Source organism: Pongo abelii, chromosome 19 (assembly GCF_028885655.2).
Source record: "Pongo abelii isolate AG06213 chromosome 19, NHGRI_mPonAbe1-v2.0_pri, whole genome shotgun sequence".
NCBI classification, from domain to species: domain Eukaryota; kingdom Metazoa; phylum Chordata; class Mammalia; order Primates; family Hominidae; genus Pongo; species Pongo abelii.
This window is the reverse complement of record NC_072004.2, coordinates 26348760-26367330: the sequence shown is the minus strand read 5'-3', so window position 1 is coordinate 26367330 and position 18571 is coordinate 26348760. Positions and strand designations below refer to the sequence as shown.

Here is an 18571-nt window from a genome sequence, read left to right as displayed (position 1 = left end):
AACGCCAGCTATCTGCAGAACCCTCACTAGACTATGTTTAATGATATGTGAAACACAGCCTGCACACTCACAGATCCTTGCCACGTCCCGTTCCCATCCTCTCAAAACCTGTGTTACCCTGTGGCTAGATTTCTCAAGAAAATGAAAGAGAGAGACGAACGAGAACCATCTTCTTTCAGGTCGCTCCGCACTGCTCCTGCGGGTAGACAATGACCTCTCCGGTGAGGCTTTTATCCTTGACTGTGGGGTGGAGGCCTTAATCCTAGAAAAGAGGCCTCTCAGGGTGGGGAGGTGATTTAAATTCTTACTAGAGAGATGCAGCTCCCCACTTCATCTGGACCTTCACAAACCTAAACTGGAGCCACCTGAAAAATGACTAACAACCGGCCACACAAGCCAGGCAGAGAGGCGAGGAGAGGCTGACCACAAGAAAGGCGGACGTAGAAGATACCGACCTCTGGCGCACAGGGGACATGTGTCCCAACACACACACACACACGCACACACAGACGGACACAGAGCAAATGAGTGAGAAAGGGGAGAGAGAGAAACAAGAGAGATACATACGCACACACACAAACGCACAAAGACATACAGCAGTGGCACGGTAACACCTACCTCCAGGCAGCCCCTGAATTTTCTGGGTTCTGCTCTCCACGACTACAACCCACTGGTGAGAGAGCAGCCCACGGACACATAAGCAAACCTCTCCTTTTTTGAAGAGACTCACTGGCACACCGTCCGTGCAGGCCTGAGGCTGGGATCCCGCGCTGCTTCCCCGGCCCTCCGCCCGCAGTTTCTTCCTCCTGGACGACCCTCCGTGAATCCCGGCCTCCAGAGACCATCCTGTTGATGCCCTGGCCAGGACTGGTCTTAGCCCCGACTCTGACTAATCCCTCTAGTCCTAGGTACTCGGGAGGTGGAGGCAAGAGAATCACTTGAATCTGGGCGGCAGAGTTTGCAGTCAGCTGAGATCCCGCCACTGCACTCGACTGAGTGACAGAGTGAGACTCCGACTATAAAAAAAAAAAAAAGAAAGAAAAGAAAAATGATCCCGGAGCGGCGGCTGCGGGGACTGGGGCGGCGGTGGGTGAAGTGAAGTTTGGGATAGGGGTCTCGTCGACCCTCCCCGAATCCAGGCCTGAGGCTGGGATCTCGCGCTGCCGCACTGGCGATCCGCCTGAGGTTTCTTCCTTCTGAGGTTTTTTCCTGATGGTCGACCCTCCGAGAATCCCAGGCTCCGGAGACCATCCTGTTAATGCCCTGGCCAGGACTGCTCTCAGACCCGACTCTGACGCACTATCACACCGGAGCTCCTACTTCGCAAAGTCTCAGGGACCCATCCCCGGGCAAAGGTGGCAATCACTACGACCAAAGCGGAGGCTCAGACCTTGCGTTTGCGTACTGGCGAGGCCGAATCTCCGCTTGCTCCGGAGAGTCAGGCTGCTGATCCTTTAAAAAATGGCGGCGACGCGCGGCTGAGGGGACCGGGGCAGCGGTGGCGGCGGCAGCGCAGTCCGAGGCCGCGGGTGGGAAGAGGACTACGAGAGGGTCCTGCGGGAGACCCAAGGGTTGGACCCATAGAGGTCCTGTCATCAGGAACTTCTTGATCGGTCTTCTTCTTCGGTTCCCTGTGGAGGAGGAGTTTCAGGGTGCGGCTGGGCTCTCTGGACTCCTCTTCAGATCTGACTATGGATCGCACGGGGTGATCAGGAATGGGGTTACAATGCAGTGAGGCGGGAAGGGTCTCGCTGGGGCACAGAAAGATCCTAAGGGCTGCAAGGCGTACTGTCAGCTGAAAATGCACTGACCTATGAGCCCACTGCCTCCCTCCTTCCTAGGTGGAGCAGTGGCCTGACTTCATCTCCAAGGTCCGGGACTCTGGCATCCCGACACCTCTTTCCGCGGCATGTGCAAGGACAGACAGAAGCGAGTCCAAGATGGAGCTAATGTGACAACACGTGGCACTAATGTTCCCCAAGAACAGATGGAGTCAGTGTGTGTCTTTGATTGCCGTATGGGGCGACGCTGAGATGGATAGTGATGTCCAGGTGTGCGCAGGTGGGTCACTGGGACCTCCCACACAAAGCCAAGGAAAAGCCAAGCACACCAGAAAAGCTGTGAGACAGGGCCTGTGCCTGAGTCCAAGCCACATTCAGGAATGACTGCCAGAGGGGCCAAGAGGTTTCGACAAACTACACCACACCGACATCCTGCCACCGGTAGGTACCCCTGACGCCACCTCCCCTGCACCCAGCAAAACCCAGTCCCTTTGGCTCCTTGACATCCGTGGCAGCCAAAAGATTCGGTGCCTGAAGGCACTTTCCCCAGGAGCAGAGGAACCGGATGGCCCTCAGGAATGAGAGAGGAAGGGCAAGTGGGATGTAACACTAACTTTCCTTGAAGGCAAAGGTCAGCCATGGTGGGGTTGCTTCCCGCTCTTCCTGGACTTACCATGAAGCAATTACTTGGGACATGCAGACCAAGGGAGCTTCCCTGTCCAAGACAGGTACGGAAGCCCAGAACTCCAGGATCATCACACCCTATCATCCAGAAATCGGTTTGAAGAAGGAAGCAATCATAAAAGGGACCCCAACGAAATTTCTCCCTAATGGACTGGGAAGTGTTCTTTGTTGAAGACATGGAGCCAGAATAAGAAGCCTCTAGGCTTCACAGGAACTGGGCAGACAGAGCAAGAAGGAGGACAGAGCAGAGCCAATGTCACAACACAATGCCACTATCACTAGCATCCAGGAAAAAGTGCCAAATGGGTGACTTGGCGAGGAAGGCCAGTGTTTGAGTGACAGACATGCTTGCCCCATCTTGTTGCCATCTTCCTTCTCCATCCCAGTGTATAGCTTTGGGTAGATTTCTCAATGAGGGCAAAGGGCGAGAGGAGTGAGAACCGTCTTCTTGAAGGTCTGTGGGCACACTCCTGCGGGTGGACAATGAGCACCTGTGAGGCCTTTGTCCTTGGCGGGGATGCCGTCATCTTGGTCCTAGCAAGGAGCCAGCGCAGAATGGGAAGGGTATTAAAACTCCTGCAAGACAGGCCGGAGGCACGAAGCCCCTTCACCGAAGCACAGCCATGGAGAACTCCTGCTATGCTAAAATTCAGGGACTTGATATTAAGACAACAGTGGAAATTACTGTGAAGAGACAGTCAGCTACAGCCTTGCTGAGGCACATTGGCTGGGCCGACTAAAGCTCTGGTGTTGGAAGTCAGGCTGCTGCTCCTTTAAACAATGGCAACTTCGCGGTAGCAGAGGGGCTCCTGTTGAAGCCTCCGCAGCGACTGGATCCGGGGTCCAGTTTGGGGCAGCCTGGGAGAGGGTGCCGCGGGTGTCCTGTCCCAGGGCCAAACCGCCAGGAGTCCTGTCCTCCGGACCTTCTTAAGTCGACTTCCACCGAGGGAGGGGGAGCTTCAGGACGCCTGCTGGGTTCTCGGAACTCCCCTTCAGATCCGATTTTGGCCCCCTCCGAGTGAGATAGGATGGGCTCACCACATCTGGTGAGGCAGGCAGGGCCTTGTTGCAGCATAGAATGATCCCATGGGTCTCAAGGCGTGTCGTCAGCTCAAAATTCAATGATCCAACAGCTCTCTGCCTCCCTCCTCCTTTGAAAGAGCACTGGCCTGCCCGGCTTCTAAAAGCCCTGGGGCTCCGGAAGTCGACAGAAATTTACAGGACACGTGCAAACAGGAAAAGGGACAAATCCCAGGTGGAGACCATGCGATGACGCGTGGCACTGGCCCATCCCACAGCAGATGGCATGAATGTGTGTAACCAGAGGAATGTGGGGCAACACCAAACCAAACCGTGGTGTCTAGATATGTGCCCAGTGGAAGGGGGTAAAAAGTGACATTTCCATCACAGCAATGGAAAATTGAAGAATACCCGGGAACGAGGAGGGGGCCTGTGACTGACTGGAGCCACATTTTGAAATTAATGCCAGAGGAGCAAACAGGTTTCTGCAAAACTCACCGCACCGCCAAAGCTCCATCACCCAGGTAGCCCTCACAAAACGTCCCCTGCACCAAGCTCCAGCACCAGCCCCAGACCCAGCCCCAGCCCCAGACCCAGACCCAGACCCAGACCCAGCCAAGTCCCTTTGGTTCCCTGACATTCGGTACAGCCAAAAGATCTAGGGAGCCAGTCCACACAGGAGTAGAGGAGAGGATGTCCCTCAAGAATGAGACAGGAAGTACAGAGGAAATGCGACACGATCCGTGCAAGAAGACAAGGCCATTCACGGTCGCCTGGCGCTCATTCTAGGCATTCCACCAACCCATGAGGGAAAACATGGAAACAAGCAAGCTTTCCTGCCTGATAAATTTATGGAAGCGAAGAGTTCTACGGTCATCAGACCTGCCTAATCAAGCAGAAACAGGTTTGGAGAGAGAAACAATCATGACAGGGATCTTCAGGAAGTGTCTCCCTGACAGACTGGGAAGTCAAGGACTGGGAAGTCCCTGACAGACAGGGAACACATTAGGCAAGAGAGATAGGCATCTAGGCCAGGGGAGGCAGAGCAAGAGGGAGGACAGCTAAGAAGGAGCAAGAGGAAGGACAGAGCAAAGGCCAGAGCCGAGGCAGGATACAGCACCATGCAACATCCGCGGGCATAAGGGGAGGGGTTCTAGAAGGTTGGCTTGTCCAGAGACGCCAGCGTTCCAGTGACAGGGAAAGTTGCCATCTCCCATTCCCGGCTGCTTCTTCTACACGGTATCGTGGTTTGGTTTCATTTCTCAGAGAAGAGCCGTGAAAAGATACAACCATCTTCTCTGATGTGGGTCTGCTCCCCTACTGCAGGACAAAGAGCTCCTGTGGGGCTCTTTTCCTTGGTTGCTGTGTGGTCATCTTGAATTTAGAAAAGAGGCAACCCATGTTGGGGATGAGATTTCAATTGCTCCGGGACCGGATGCATCTCCTCACGTGGGTCAGGCCTTCACACACACAAAGCAGATCGACGGTGGAGAAAACGATTAACAACCGGCCTCATGACCCAGGCAGAGACGCAGAAAGAGGCTCAGCAAAGACAGGCCGATATGCCAGAAATCGCTTTGTGGTGCACAGGGCACATTCGGCCAAAGACACACACGCACAAGGGCACACACACACACTAACCGACAGAGAGAGGGAAAGAAAGACACAGAGACTGAGAGACAGAGAGAGAAGAGAGAATGAGAGACACCCACACACACACACACACACACACACACACACACACACACGCAGAGTCATACTGCAGAGGCATTGAAACACACCCCTCCAGGCAACCTCTGAGGCGGCGGGGTTCTGCTGTCGATGAGAACGACCCTCGGGTGAGAGAACAGTCCAGGGGCACGCAGGCCGACCTGTCCTCGAGATGACGGCGGCACGACTTTTGGGGAGACTTACCCCAACAGCGTCCGGGCAGGCCTGAGGCTGGAATGCCGTGCTGCTTCCCCCGGACTCCGCCTGGGGTTTGCTCATCCTGGTCGGCCCTTTGCGAATCCTGCCAACCGGAGACGTTCCCGTCGACCCCGTACAGATGTCAGGCCGGACCCTCAGAGCCCCGCCACCCAAGCACTGCCGCGGAGGGCTCCTGCTTTGCCGAGCCTCAGCGACCGGTTTCTAAGACAACCGTGGGAAGCACTGTGACGGCAGAAGCCGCTCGCGCCTCGCGCATGCGCATTGGCTGGACCGACTCGCGCTCCGCTCCTGGCAGTCAGGCTGCGTCCCCTTTAAATAATGCCCCCTCTGCGCGGCTGCAGCGAGGCTCTCGCTGCAGCCGCGGCGGCGTGTGGATACGGGGTCCAGCTTGGGACGCCGTGGAAGAGGGGGCCGCCGGTTCACTGTCCCAGGGCCAAACCCCCAGCAGTCCGCCCTCAGGATCCCCTTGAGCCGACTTCCACCGAGGGAAGGGGAGCTTCAGGACGCGTGCTGTGTTCTGGGGACTCCCGTTCAGATCTGATTTTGGCCCCCTCCCAGTGAGATAGGATGGGCTCACCACATTTGGTGAGGCAGGCAGGGCCTCGATGCAGCACAGAATGATCCCATAGGTCTCAAGGCGCAGCGTCAGCTGAACCTTCACTGATCCATCAGCCCTCTGCCTCCCTCCTCCTTCGAAAGAGCAGGGACCTGCCCCGCTTCTGAAAGCCCTGGGGCCCCGGAAAGCTGACCGCGCTTTACAGGACACGTGCGGGCAGGAACAGGGGCGAATCCGAGCTGGAGACCATGTGACCACGCGTGGCACTGGCGAATCCCACAGCACATGGTGTGAATGTGTGTCACCGGGGGCTTATCGGGAGACGGCGAAAAAAACGGTGGTGTCCAGGTATGTGCCGGTGGAAGGGGGGAACAAGTGACCTTTCGGTCAAAGCCAAGGGAAATCAAAGAACACCTGTGATTCGGTGGGTGGGGGACTTGGGCCTGACCCAAGCCAGGTTTTCAAATGCCTATCAGAGGAGCAAAGAAGTTTCTGCAGAATTCGCCCCACCCGCAACCCTCCTCCTCCCTGGTAGCCCTGACCCAACTTCCCCTGCACCCAGCCCCAGCCCCAGCCCCAGCCCCAGCCCCAGCCCCAGCCCCAGCCCCAGACCCAGCCCAGTCCCTCTGGTTCCCTGACATTCGTTTCGGCCACAAGATCAAGGGACTCAGTCCACACAGGAGCAGGGGAGAGGATGTCCCTCAAGAATGAGACAGGAAGTGCAGAGGAAATGCGACACCACCTATCCTAGAAGACAAGGCCAGTCACGGTCGCCTACCGCTCATTCTAGGCAATCCACCCACCCATGAGGAGAAACCTGGAGAACAAGGAAGCTTCCCTGTCTGAGACACGTATGGAAGCCAAGAAATCCAGGGTCATGAGACCTGCCCAATGAAGCAGAAAGACGCTTGGAGAGAGACACAATCATGACACGGATCTGCAGGAAGTGAGTCCCTGACGCACTGGGCAATCATCTTTGCGCACACACACACACACACACACACGGAGTCATACAGCAGAGGCATTGAAACACACCCCTCCAGGCAACCCCTGAGGCTGCGGGGTTCTGCTCTCGACGAGAACGACCCTCGGGTGAGAGAACAGCCCAGGGGCACACAGGCCGACCTGTCCTCGAGATGACGGCGGCACGACTTTTGGGGAGACTCACCCCAACAGCGTCTGGGCAGGCCTGAGGCTGGGATGCCGTGCTGCTTCCCCCGGACTCCGCCTGGGGTTTCCTCATCCTGGTCGGCCCTTTGCCACTCCTGGCATCCGGAGACGTTCCCGTCGTCCCCGTAGAGATGTCAGGCCGGAGCCTCAGAGCCCCGCCACCCAAGCACTGCCACGGAGGGCTCCTGCTTTGCCGAGCCTCAGGGACCGGTTTCTAAGACAACCGTGGGAAGCACTGTGACGGCAGAAGCCGCTCGCGCCTCGCGCATGCGCATTGGCCGGACCGACTCGCGCTCCGCTCCTGGCAGTCAGGCTGCGTCCCCTTTAAATAATGCCCCCTCTGCGCGGCTGCAGCGAGACTCCCCCTGCAGCCTCAGCGGCGTGTGGATACGGGGTGCAGCTTGGGACGCCGTGGGACAGGGGGCAGCCGGTTCCGTGTCCCAGGGCCAAACCTCCAGCAGTCCCGCCCTCAGGATCTCCTTGAGCCGTCTTCCAACGAGGGAAGGGGAGCTTCAGGACGCCTGCTGTGTTCTGGGGACTCCCGTTCAGATCCGATTTTGGCCCCCTCCCAGTGAGATAGGATGGGCTCACCACATCTGGTGAGGCAGGCAGGGCCTCGCTGCAGCACAGAATGATCCCATAGGTCGCAAGGCGCAGCGTCAGCTGAACCTTGACTGATCCATCAGCCCTCTGCCTCCCTCCTCCTTCGAAAGAGCAGGGGCCTGCCCCGCTTCTAAAAGCCCTGGGGCCCCGGAAAGCCGACCGCGCTTTACAGGACACGTGCGGGCAGGAACAGGGGCGAATCCGAGGTGGAGACCATGTGACCACGCGTGGCACTGGCGTATCCCACAGCACATGGTGTGAATGTGTGTCACCGCGGGCATATCGGGAGACGGCGAAACAAACGGTGGTGTCCAGGTATGTGCCAGTGGAAGGGGGGAACAAGTGACCTTTCGGTCCATGCCAAGGAAAATCAAAGAACACCTGGGATTCGGTGGGTGGGGGACCTGTGCCTGACCCAAGCCTGGTTTTCAAATGCCTATCAGAGGAGCAAAGAAGTTTCTGCAGAATTCGCCCCACCCGCAACCCTCCTCCTCCCTGGTAGCCCTGACGCAACTTCCCCTGCACCCAGCCCCAGCCGCAGCCCCAGCCCCAGCCCCAGCCCCAGCCCCAGCCCCAGCCCCAGCCCAGTCCCTCTGGGTCCCTGACATTCGTTTCGGCCACAAGATCAAGGGAGTCAGTCCACACTGGAGCAGGGGAGAGGATGTCCCTCAAGAATGAGACAGGAAGTGCAGAGGAAATGCGACACCACCTATCCTAGAAGACAAGGCCAGTCACGGTCGCCTAGCGCTCATTCTAGGCAATCCACCCACCCATGAGGAGAAACCTGGAGAACAAGGAAGCTTCCCTGTCTGAGACACGTATGGAAGCCAAGAAATCCAGGGTCATGAGACCTGCCCAATGAAGCAGAAAGACGCTTGGAGAGAGATACAATCATGACACGGATCTGCAGGAAGTGAGTCCCTGACGCACTGGGCAATCATCTTTGCGCACACACACACACACACACACACGGAGTCATACAGCAGAGGCATTGAAACACACCCCTCCAGGCAACCCCTGAGGCTGCGGGGTTCTGCTCTCGACGAGAACGACCCTCGGGTGAGAGAACAGCCCAGGGGCACACAGGCCGACCTGTCCTCGAGATGACGGCGGCACGACTTTTGGGGAGACTCACCCCAACAGCGTCTGGGCAGGCCTGAGGCTGGGATGCCGTGCTGCTTCCCCCGGACTCCGCCTGGGGTTTCCTCATCCTGGTCGGCCCTTTGCCACTCCTGGCATCCGGAGACGTTCCGTCGTCCCCGTAGAGATGTCAGGCCGGAGCCTCAGAGCCCCGCCACCCAAGCACTGCCACGGAGGGCTCCTGCTTTGCCGAGCCTCAGGGACCGGTTTCTAAGACAACCGTGGGAAGCACTGTGACGGCAGAAGCCGCTCGCGCCTCGCGCATGCGCATTGGCCGGACCGACTCGCGCTCCGCTCCTGGCAGTCAGGCTGCGTCCCCTTTAAATAATGCCCCCTCTGCGCGGCTGCAGCGAGACTCCCCCTGCAGCCTCAGCGGCGTGTGGATACGGGGTGCAGCTTGGGACGCCGTGGGACAGGGGGCAGCCGGTTCCGTGTCCCAGGGCCAAACCTCCAGCAGTCCCGCCCTCAGGATCTCCTTGAGCCGTCTTCCAACGAGGGAAGGGGAGCTTCAGGACGCCTGCTGTGTTCTGGGGACTCCCGTTCAGATCCGATTTTGGCCCCCTCCCAGTGAGATAGGATGGGCTCACCACATCTGGTGAGGCAGGCAGGGCCTCGCTGCAGCACAGAATGATCCCATAGGTCGCAAGGCGCAGCGTCAGCTGAACCTTGACTGATCCATCAGCCCTCTGCCTCCCTCCTCCTTCGAAAGAGCAGGGGCCTGCCCCGCTTCTAAAAGCCCTGGGGCCCCGGAAAGCCGACCGCGCTTTACAGGACACGTGCGGGCAGGAACAGGGGCGAATCCGAGGTGGAGACCATGTGACCACGCGTGGCACTGGCGTATCCCACAGCACATGGTGTGAATGTGTGTCACCGCGGGCATATCGGGAGACGGCGAAACAAACGGTGGTGTCCAGGTATGTGCCAGTGGAAGGGGGGAACAAGTGACCTTTCGGTCCATGCCAAGGAAAATCAAAGAACACCTGGGATTCGGTGGGTGGGGGACCTGTGCCTGACCCAAGCCTGGTTTTCAAATGCCTATCAGAGGAGCAAAGAAGTTTCTGCAGAATTCGCCCCACCCGCAACCCTCCTCCTCCCTGGTAGCCCTGACGCAACTTCCCCTGCACCCAGCCCCAGCCCCAGCCCCAGCCCCAGCCCCAGCCCCAGCCCCAGCACCAGCCCCAGCCCAGTCCCTCTGGGTCCCTGACATTCGTTTCGGCCACAAGATCAAGGGAGTCAGTCCACACTGGAGCAGGGGAGAGGATGTCCCTCAAGAATGAGACAGGAAGTGCAGAGGAAATGCGACACCACCTATCCTAGAAGACAAGGCCAGTCACGGTCGCCTAGCGCTCATTCTAGGCAATCCACCCACCCATGAGGAGAAACCTGGAGAACAAGGAAGCTTCCCTGTCTGAGACACGTATGGAAGCCAAGAAATCCAGGGTCATGAGACCTGCCCAATGAAGCAGAAAGACGCTTGGAGAGAGATACAATCATGACGCGGATCTGCAGGAAGTGTGTCCCTGACGCACTGGGAAATCATCTTTGCACACACACACACACACACACACACACACACGGAGTCATACAGCAGAGGCATTGAAACACACCCCTCCAGGCAACCCCTGAGGCTGCGGGGTTCTGCACTCGACGAGAACGACCCTCGGGTGAGAGAACAGCCCAGGGGCACGCAGACCGACCTGTCCTCGAGATGACGGCGGCACGACTTTTGGGGAGACTCACCCCAACAGCGTCTGGGCAGGCCTGAGGCTGGGATGCCGTGCTGCTTCCCCCGGACTCCGCCTGGGGTTTCCTCATCCTGGTCGGCCCTTTGCGACTCCTGGCATCCGGAGACGTTCCCGTCGACCCCGTAGAGATGTCAGGCCGGAGCCTCAGAGCCCCGCCACCCAAGCACTGCCACGGAGGGCTCCTGCTTTGCCGAGCCTCAGGGACCGGTTTCTAAGACAACCGTGGGAAGCACTGTGACGGCAGAAGCCGCTCGCCCCTCGCGCATGCGCATTGGCTGGACCGACTCGCGCTCCGCTCCTGGCAGTCAGGCTGCGTCCCCTTTAAATAATGCCCCCTCTGCGCGGCTGCAGCGAGGCCCCAGCTGCAGCCGCGGCGGCGTGTGGATACGGGGTGCAGCTTGGGACGCCGTGGGAGAGGGGGCCGCCGGTTCCCTGTCCCAGGGCCAAACCCCAAGCAGTCCCGCCCTCAGGATCTCCTTGAGCCGACTTCCACCGAGGGAAGGGGAGCTTTAGGACGCCTGCTGTGTTCTGGGGACTCCCGTTCAGATCCGATTTTGGCCCCCTCCCAGTGAGATAGGATGGGCTCACCACATCTGGTGAGGCAGGCAGGGCCTCGCTGCAGCACAGAATGATCCCCTAGGTCTCAAGGCGCAGCGTCAGCTGAACCTTCACTGATCCATCAGCCCTCTGCCTCCCTCCTCCTTCGAAAGAGCAGGGACCTGCCCCGCTTCTGAAAGCCCTGGGGCCCCGGAAAGCTGACCGCGCTTTACAGGACACGTGCGGGCAGGAACAGGGGCGAATCCGAGCTGGAGACCATGTGACCACGCGTGGCACTGGCGTATCCCACAGCACATGGTGTGAATGTGTGTCACCGGGGGCTTATCGGGAGACGGCGAAAAAAAAGGTGGTGTCCAGGTATGTGCCGGTGGAAGGGGGGAACAAGTGACCTTTCGGTCAAAGCGAAGGGAAATCAAAGAACACCTGTGATTCGGTGGGTGGGGGACTTGTGCCTGACACAAGCCAGGTTTTCAAATGCCTATCAGAGGAGCAAAGAAGTTTCTGCAGAATTCGCCCCACCCGCAACCCTCCTCCTCCCTGGTAGCCCTGACCCAACTTCCCCTGCACCCAGCCCCAGCCCCAGCCCCAGCCTCAGCCCCAGCCCCAGCCCCAGCCCCAGCCCCAGCCCAGTCCCTCTGGTTCCCTGACATTCGTTTCGGCCACAAGATCAAGGGACTCAGTCCACACAGGAGCAGGGGAGAGGATGTCCCTCAAGAATGAGACAGGAAATGCAGAGGAAATGCGACACCACCTATCCTAGAAGACAAGGCCAGTCACGGTCGCCTAGCGCTCATTCTAGGCAATCCACCCACCCATGAGGAGAAACCTGGAGAACAAGGAAGCTTCCCTGTCTGAGACACGTATGGAAGCCAAGAAATCCAGGGTCATGAGACCTGCCCAATGAAGCAGAAAGACGCTTGGAGAGAGATACAATCATGACACGGATCTGCAGGAAGTGTGTCCCTGACGCACTGGGAAATCATCTTTGCACACACACACACACACACACACACACACGGAGTCATACAGCAGAGGCATTGAAACACACCCCTCCAGGCAATCCCTGAGGCTGCGGGGTTCTGCTCTCGACGAGAACGACCCTCGGGTGAGAGAACAGCCCAGGGGCACGCAGGCCGACCTGTCCTCGAGATGACGGCGGCACGACTTTTGGGGAGACTCACCCCAACAGCGTCTGGGCAGGCCTGAGGCTGGGATGCCGTGCTGCTTCCCCCGGACTCCGCCTGGGGTTTCGTCATCCTGGTCGGCCCTTTGCGACTCCTGGCATCCGGAGACGTTCCCGTCGACCCCGTAGAGATGTCAGGCCGGAGCCTCAGACCCCCGCCACCCAAGCACTGCCACGGAGGGCTCCTGCTTTGCCGAGCCTCAGGGACCGGTTTCTAAGACAACCGTGGGAAGCACTGTGACGGCAGAAGCCGCTCGCCCCTCGCGCATGCGCATTGGCTGGACCGACTCGCGCTCCGCTCCTGGCAGTCAGGCTGCGTCCCCTTTAAATAATGCCCCCTCTGCGCGGCTGCAGCGAGGCCCCAGCTGCAGCCGCGGCGGCGTGTGGATACGGGGTGCAGCTTGGGACGCCGTGGGAGAGGGGGCCGCCGGTTCCCTGTCCCAGGGCCAAACCCCAAGCAGTCCCGCCCTCAGGATCTCCTTGAGCCGACTTCCACCGAGGGAAGGGGAGCTTTAGGACGCCTGCTGTGTTCTGGGGACTCCCGTTCAGATCCGATTTTGGCCCCCTCCCAGTGAGATAGGATGGGCTCACCACATCTGGTGAGGCAGGCAGGGCCTCGCTGCAGCACAGAATGATCCCCTAGGTCTCAAGGCGCAGCGTCAGCTGAACCTTCACTGATCCATCAGCCCTCTGCCTCCCTCCTCCTTCGAAAGAGCAGGGACCTGCCCCGCTTCTGAAAGCCCTGGGGCCCCGGAAACCTGACCGCCCTTTACAGGACACGTGCGGGCAGGAACAGGGGCGAATCCGAGCTGGAGACCATGTGACCACGCGTGGCACTGGCGTATCCCACAGTACATGGTGTGAATGTGTGTCACCGGGGGCATATCGGGAGACGGCGAAAAAAACGGTGGTGTCCAGGTATGTGCCGGTGGAAGGGGGGAACAAGTGACCTTTCGGTCAAAGCCAAGGGAAATCAAAGAACACCTGTGATTCGGTGGGTGGGGGACTTGTGCCTGACCCAAGCCAGGTTTTCAAATGCCTATCAGAGGAGCAAAGAAGTTTCTGCAGAATTCGCCCCACCCGCAACCCTCCTCCTCCCTGGTAGCCCTGACCCAACTTCCCCTGCACCCAGCCCCAGCCCCAGCCCCAGCCCCAGCCCCAGCCCCAGCCCCAGCCCAGTCCCTCTGGTTCCCTGACATTCGTTTCGGCCACAAGATCAAGGGACTCAGTCCACACAGGAGCAGGGGAGAGGATGTCCCTCAAGAATGAGACAGGAAGTGCAGAGGAAATGCGACACCACCTATCCTAGAAGACAAGGCCAGTCACGGTCGCCTAGCGCTCATTCTAGGCAATCCACCCACCCATGAGGAGAAACCTGGAGAACAAGGAAGCTTCCCTGTCTGAGACACGTATGGAAGCCAAGAAATCCAGGGTCATGAGACCTGCCCAATGAAGCAGAAAGACGCTTAGAGAGAGATACAATCATGACACGGATCTGCAGGAAGTGTGTCCCTGACGCACTGGGAAATCATCTTTGCACACACACACACACACACACACACACGGAGTCATACAGCAGAGGCATTGAAACACACCCCTCCAGGCAACCCCTGAGGCTGCGGGGTTCTGCTCTCGACGAGAACGACCCTCGGGTGAGAGAACAGCCCAGGGGCACGCAGGCCGACCTGTCCTCGAGATGACGGCGGCACGACTTTTGGGGAGACTCACCCCAACAGCGTCTGGGCAGGCCTGAGGCTGGGATGCCGTGCTGCTTCCCCCGGACTCCGCCTGTGGTTTCCTCATCCTGGTAGGCCCTTTGCGACTCCTGGCATCCGGAGACATTCCCGTCGTCCCCGTAGAGATGTCAGGCCGGAGCCTCAGAGCCCCGCCACCCAAGCACTGCCACGGAGGGCTCCTGCTTTGCCGAGCCTCAGGGACCGGTTTCTAAGACAACCGTGGGAAGCACTGTGACGGCAGAAGCCGCTCGCGCCTCGCGCATGCGCATTGGCCGGACCGACTCGCGCTCTGCTCCTGGCAGTCAGGCTGCGTCCCCTTTAAATAATGCCCCCTCTGCGCGGCTGCAGCGAGACTCCCCCTGCCGCCTCAGCGGCGTGTGGATACGGGGTGCAGCTTGGGACGCCGTGGGACAGGGGGCAGCCGGTTCCGTGTCCCAGGGCCAAACCTCCAGCAGTCCCGCCCTCAGGATCTCCTTGAGCCGTCTTCCAACGAGGGAAGGGGAGCTTCAGGACGCCTGCTGTGTTCTGGGGACTCCCGTTCAGATCCGATTTTGGCCCCCTCCCAGTGAGATAGGATGGGCTCACCACATCTGGTGAGGCAGGCAGGGCCTCGCTGCAGCACAGAATGATCCCCTAGGTCTCAAGGCGTAGCGTCAGCTGAACCTTCACTGATCCATCAGCCCTCTGCCTCCCTCCTCCTTCGAAAGAGCAGGGACCTGCCCCGCTTCTGAAAGCCCTGGGGCCCCGGAAAGCTGACCGCGCTTTACAGGACACGTGCGGGCAGGAAGAGGGGCGAATCCGAGCTGGAGACCATGTGACCACGCGTGGCACTGGCGTATCCCACAGTACATGGTGTGAATGTGTGTCACCGGGGGCATATCGGGAGACGGCGAAAAAAACGGTGGTGTCCAGGTATGTGCCGGTGGAAGGGGGGAACAAGTGACCTTTCGGTCAAAGCCAAGGGAAATCAAAGAACACCTGTGATTCGGTGGGTGGGGGACTTGTGCCTGACCCAAGCCAGGTTTTCAAATGCCTATCAGAGGAGCAAAGAAGTTTCTGCAGAATTCGCCCCACCCGCAACCCTCCTCCTCCCTGGTAGCCCTGACCCAACTTCCCCTGCACCCAGCCCCAGCCCCAGCCCCAGCCCCAGCCCCAGCCCCAGCCCCAGCCCCAGCCCCAGCCCCAGCCCAGTCCCTCTGGTTCCCTGACATTCGTTTCGGCCACAAGATCAAGGGACTCAGTCCACACAGGAGCAGGGGAGAGGATGTCCCTCAAGAATGAGACAGGAAGTGCAGAGGAAATGCGACACCACCTATCCTAGAAGACAAGGCCAGTCACGGTCGCCTAGCGCTCATTCTAGGCAATCCACCCACCCATGAGGAGAAACCTGGAGAACAAGGAAGCTTCCCTGTCTGAGACACGTATGGAAGCCAAGAAATCCAGGGTCATGAGACCTGCCCAATGAAGCAGAAAGACGCTTGGAGAGAGATACAATCATGACACGGATCTGCAGGAAGTGTGTCCCTGACGGACTGGGCAACCATCTTTGCGCACACACACACACACACACACATGGAGTCATACAGCAGAGGCATTGAAACACACCCCTCCAGGCAACCCCTGAGGCTGCGGGGTTCTGCTCTCGACGAGAACGACCCTCGGGTGAGAGAACAGCCCAGGGGCACACAGGCCGACCTGTCCTCGAGATGACGGCGGCACGACTTTTGGGGAGACTCACCCCAACAGCGTCTGGGCAGGCCTGAGGCTGGGATGCCGTGCTGCTTCCCCCGGACTCCGACTGGGGTTTCCTCATCCTGGTCGGCCCTTTGCGACTCCTGGCATCCGGAGACGTTCCCGTCGTCCCCGTAGAGATGTCAGGCCGGAGCCTCAGAGCCCCGCCACCCAAGCACTGCCACGGAGGGCTCCTGCTTTGCCGAGCCTCAGGGACCGGTTTCTAAGACAACCGTGGGAAGCACTGTGACGGCAGAAGCCGCTCGCGCCTCGCGCATGCGCATTGGCCGGACCGACTCGCGCTCCGCTCCTGGCAGTCAGGCTGCGTCCCCTTTAAATAATGCCCCCTCTGCGCGGCTGCAGCGAGACTCCCCCTGCCGCCTCAGCGGCGTGTGGATACGGGGTGCAGCTTGGGACGCCGTGGGACAGGGGGCAGCCGGTTCCGTGTCCCAGGGCCAAACCTCCAGCAGTCCCGCCCTCAGGATCTCCTTGAGCCTTCTTCCAACGAGGGAAGGGGAGCTTCAGGACGCCTGCTGTGTTCTGGGGACTCCCGTTCAGATCCGATTTTGGCCCCCTCCCAGTGAGATAGGATGGGCTCACCACATCTGGTGAGGCAGGCAGGGCCTCGCTGCAGCACAGAATGATCCCCTAGGTCTCAAGGCGCAGCGTCAGCTGAACCTTCACTGATCCATCAGCCCTCTGCCTCCCTCCTCCTTCGAAAGAGCAGGGGCCTGCCCCGATTCTAAAAGCCCTGGGGCCACGGAAAGCCGACCGCGCTTTACAGGACACGTGCGGGCAGGAACAGGGGCGAATCCGAGCTGGAGACCATGTGACCACGCGTGGCACTGGCGTATCCCACAGCACATGGTGTGAATGTGTGTCACCGGGGACATATCGGGAGACGGCGAAACAAACGGTGGTGTCCAGGTATGTGCCAGTGGAAGGAGGGAACAAGTGACTTTTCGGTCCATGCCAAGGAAAATCAAAGAACACCTGGGATTCGGTGGGTGGGGGACCTGTGCCTGACCCACGCCAGGTTTTCAAATGCCTATCAGAGGAGCAAAGAAGTTTCTGCAGAATTCGCCCCACCCGCAACCCTCCTCCTCCCTGGTAGCCCTGACGCAACTTCCCCTGCACCCAGCCCAAGACCCAGCCCCAGCCCCAGCCCCAGCCCCAGCCCCAGCCCAGTCCCTCTGGTTCCCTGACATTCGTTTCGGCCACAAGATCAAGGGACTCAGTCCACACAGGAGCAGGGGAGAGGATGTCCCTCAAGAATGAGACAGGAAATGCAGAGGAAATGCGACACCACCTATCCTAGAAGACAAGGCCAGTCACGGTCGCCTAGCGCTCATTCTAGGCAATCCACCCACCCATGAGGAGAAACCTGGAGAACAAGGAAGCTTCCCTGTCTGAGACACGTATGGAAGCCAAGAAATCCAGGGTCATGAGACCTGCCCAATGAAGCAGAAAGACGCTTGAAGAGAGATACAATCATGACACGGATCTGCAGGAAGTGTGTCCCTGACGCACTGGGAAATCATCTTTGCACACACACACACACACACACACACGGAGTCATACAGCAGAGGCATTGAAACACACCCCTCCAGGCAACCCCTGAGGCTGCGGGGTTCTGCTCTCGACGAGAACGACCCTCGGGTGAGAGAACAGCCCAGGGGCACACAGGCCGACCTGTCCTCGAGATGACGGTGGCACGACTTTTGGGGAGACTCACCCCAACAGCGTCTGGGCAGGCCTGAGGCTGGGATGCCAAGCTGCTTCCCCCGGACTCCGTCTGGGGTTTCCTCATCCTGGTCGGCCCTTTGCGACTCCTGGCATCCGGAGACGTTCCCGTCGACCCCGTAGAGATGTCAGGCCGGAGCCTCAGAGCCCCGCCACCCAAGCACTGCCACGGAGGGCTCCTGCTTTGCCGAGCCTCAGGGACCGGTTTCTAAGACAACCGTGGGAAGCACTGTGACGGCAGAAGCCGCTCGCCCCTCGCGCATGCGCATTGGCCGGACCGACTCGCGCTCCGCTCCTGGCAGTCAGGCTGCGTCCCCTTTAAATAATGCCCCCTCTGCGCGGCTGCAGCGAGACTCCCCCTGCCGCATCAGCGGCGTGTGGATACGGGGTGCAGCTTGGGACGCCGTGGGACAGGGGGCAGCCGGTTCCGTGTCCCAGGGCCAAACCTCCAGCAGTCCCGCCCTCAGGATCTCCTTGAGCCGTCTTCCAACGAGGGAAGGGGAGCTTCAGGACGCCTGCTGTGTTCTGGGGACTCCCGTTCAGATCCGATTTTGGCCCCCTCCCAGTGAGATAGGATGGGCTCACCACATCTGGTGAGGCAGGCAGGGCCTCGCTGCAGCACAGAATGATCCCATAGGTCGCAAGGCGCAGCGTCAGCTGAACCTTCACTGATCCATCAGCCCTCTGCCTCCCTCCTCCTTCGAAAGAGCAGGGGCCTGCCCGGATTCTAAAAGCCCTGGGGCCACGGAAAGCCGACCGCGCTTTACAGGACACGTGCGGGCAGGAACAGGGGCGAATCCGAGGTGGAGACCATGTGACCACGCGTGGCACTGGCGTATCCCACAGCACATGGTGTGAATGTGTGTCACCGGGGGCATATCGGGAGACGGCGAAACAAACGGTGGTGTCCAGGTATGTGCCAGTGGAAGGAGGGAACAAGTGACCTTTCGGTCCATGCCAAGGAAAATCAAAGAACACCTGGGATTCGGTGG

At 59.4% G+C, this 18571-nt stretch overlaps 1 protein-coding gene across 14 annotated transcripts in view; it reads right to left on the bottom strand.

Moving 5' to 3' along the window:
- Positions 1-18571, bottom strand: part of LOC129051245 (protein FAM182B-like) — a 272890-nt gene that overhangs the window by 17331 nt on the left and 236988 nt on the right. For 3 of the 14 annotated variants that reach the window (XR_010138130.1, XM_063718477.1, XM_063718479.1), the window contains exon 1: positions 10624-11233. The exons of 6 other annotated variants lie outside the window; for them this stretch is intronic. Coding sequence is in view for 6 of the 8 variants with exons in the window: in XM_063718477.1 (XP_063574547.1) it covers positions 10624-10698 (75 nt within the window). In the remaining 2 variants the exon portion in view is untranslated. Of the gene's footprint in view, positions 1-5399; positions 5597-7138; positions 7368-10623; positions 11234-12367; positions 12978-18571 lie in introns of those variants that run through there. 5 more of the 14 variants (XM_063718478.1, XM_063718481.1, XR_010138132.1 and 2 more) reach the window with 4 other exon arrangements.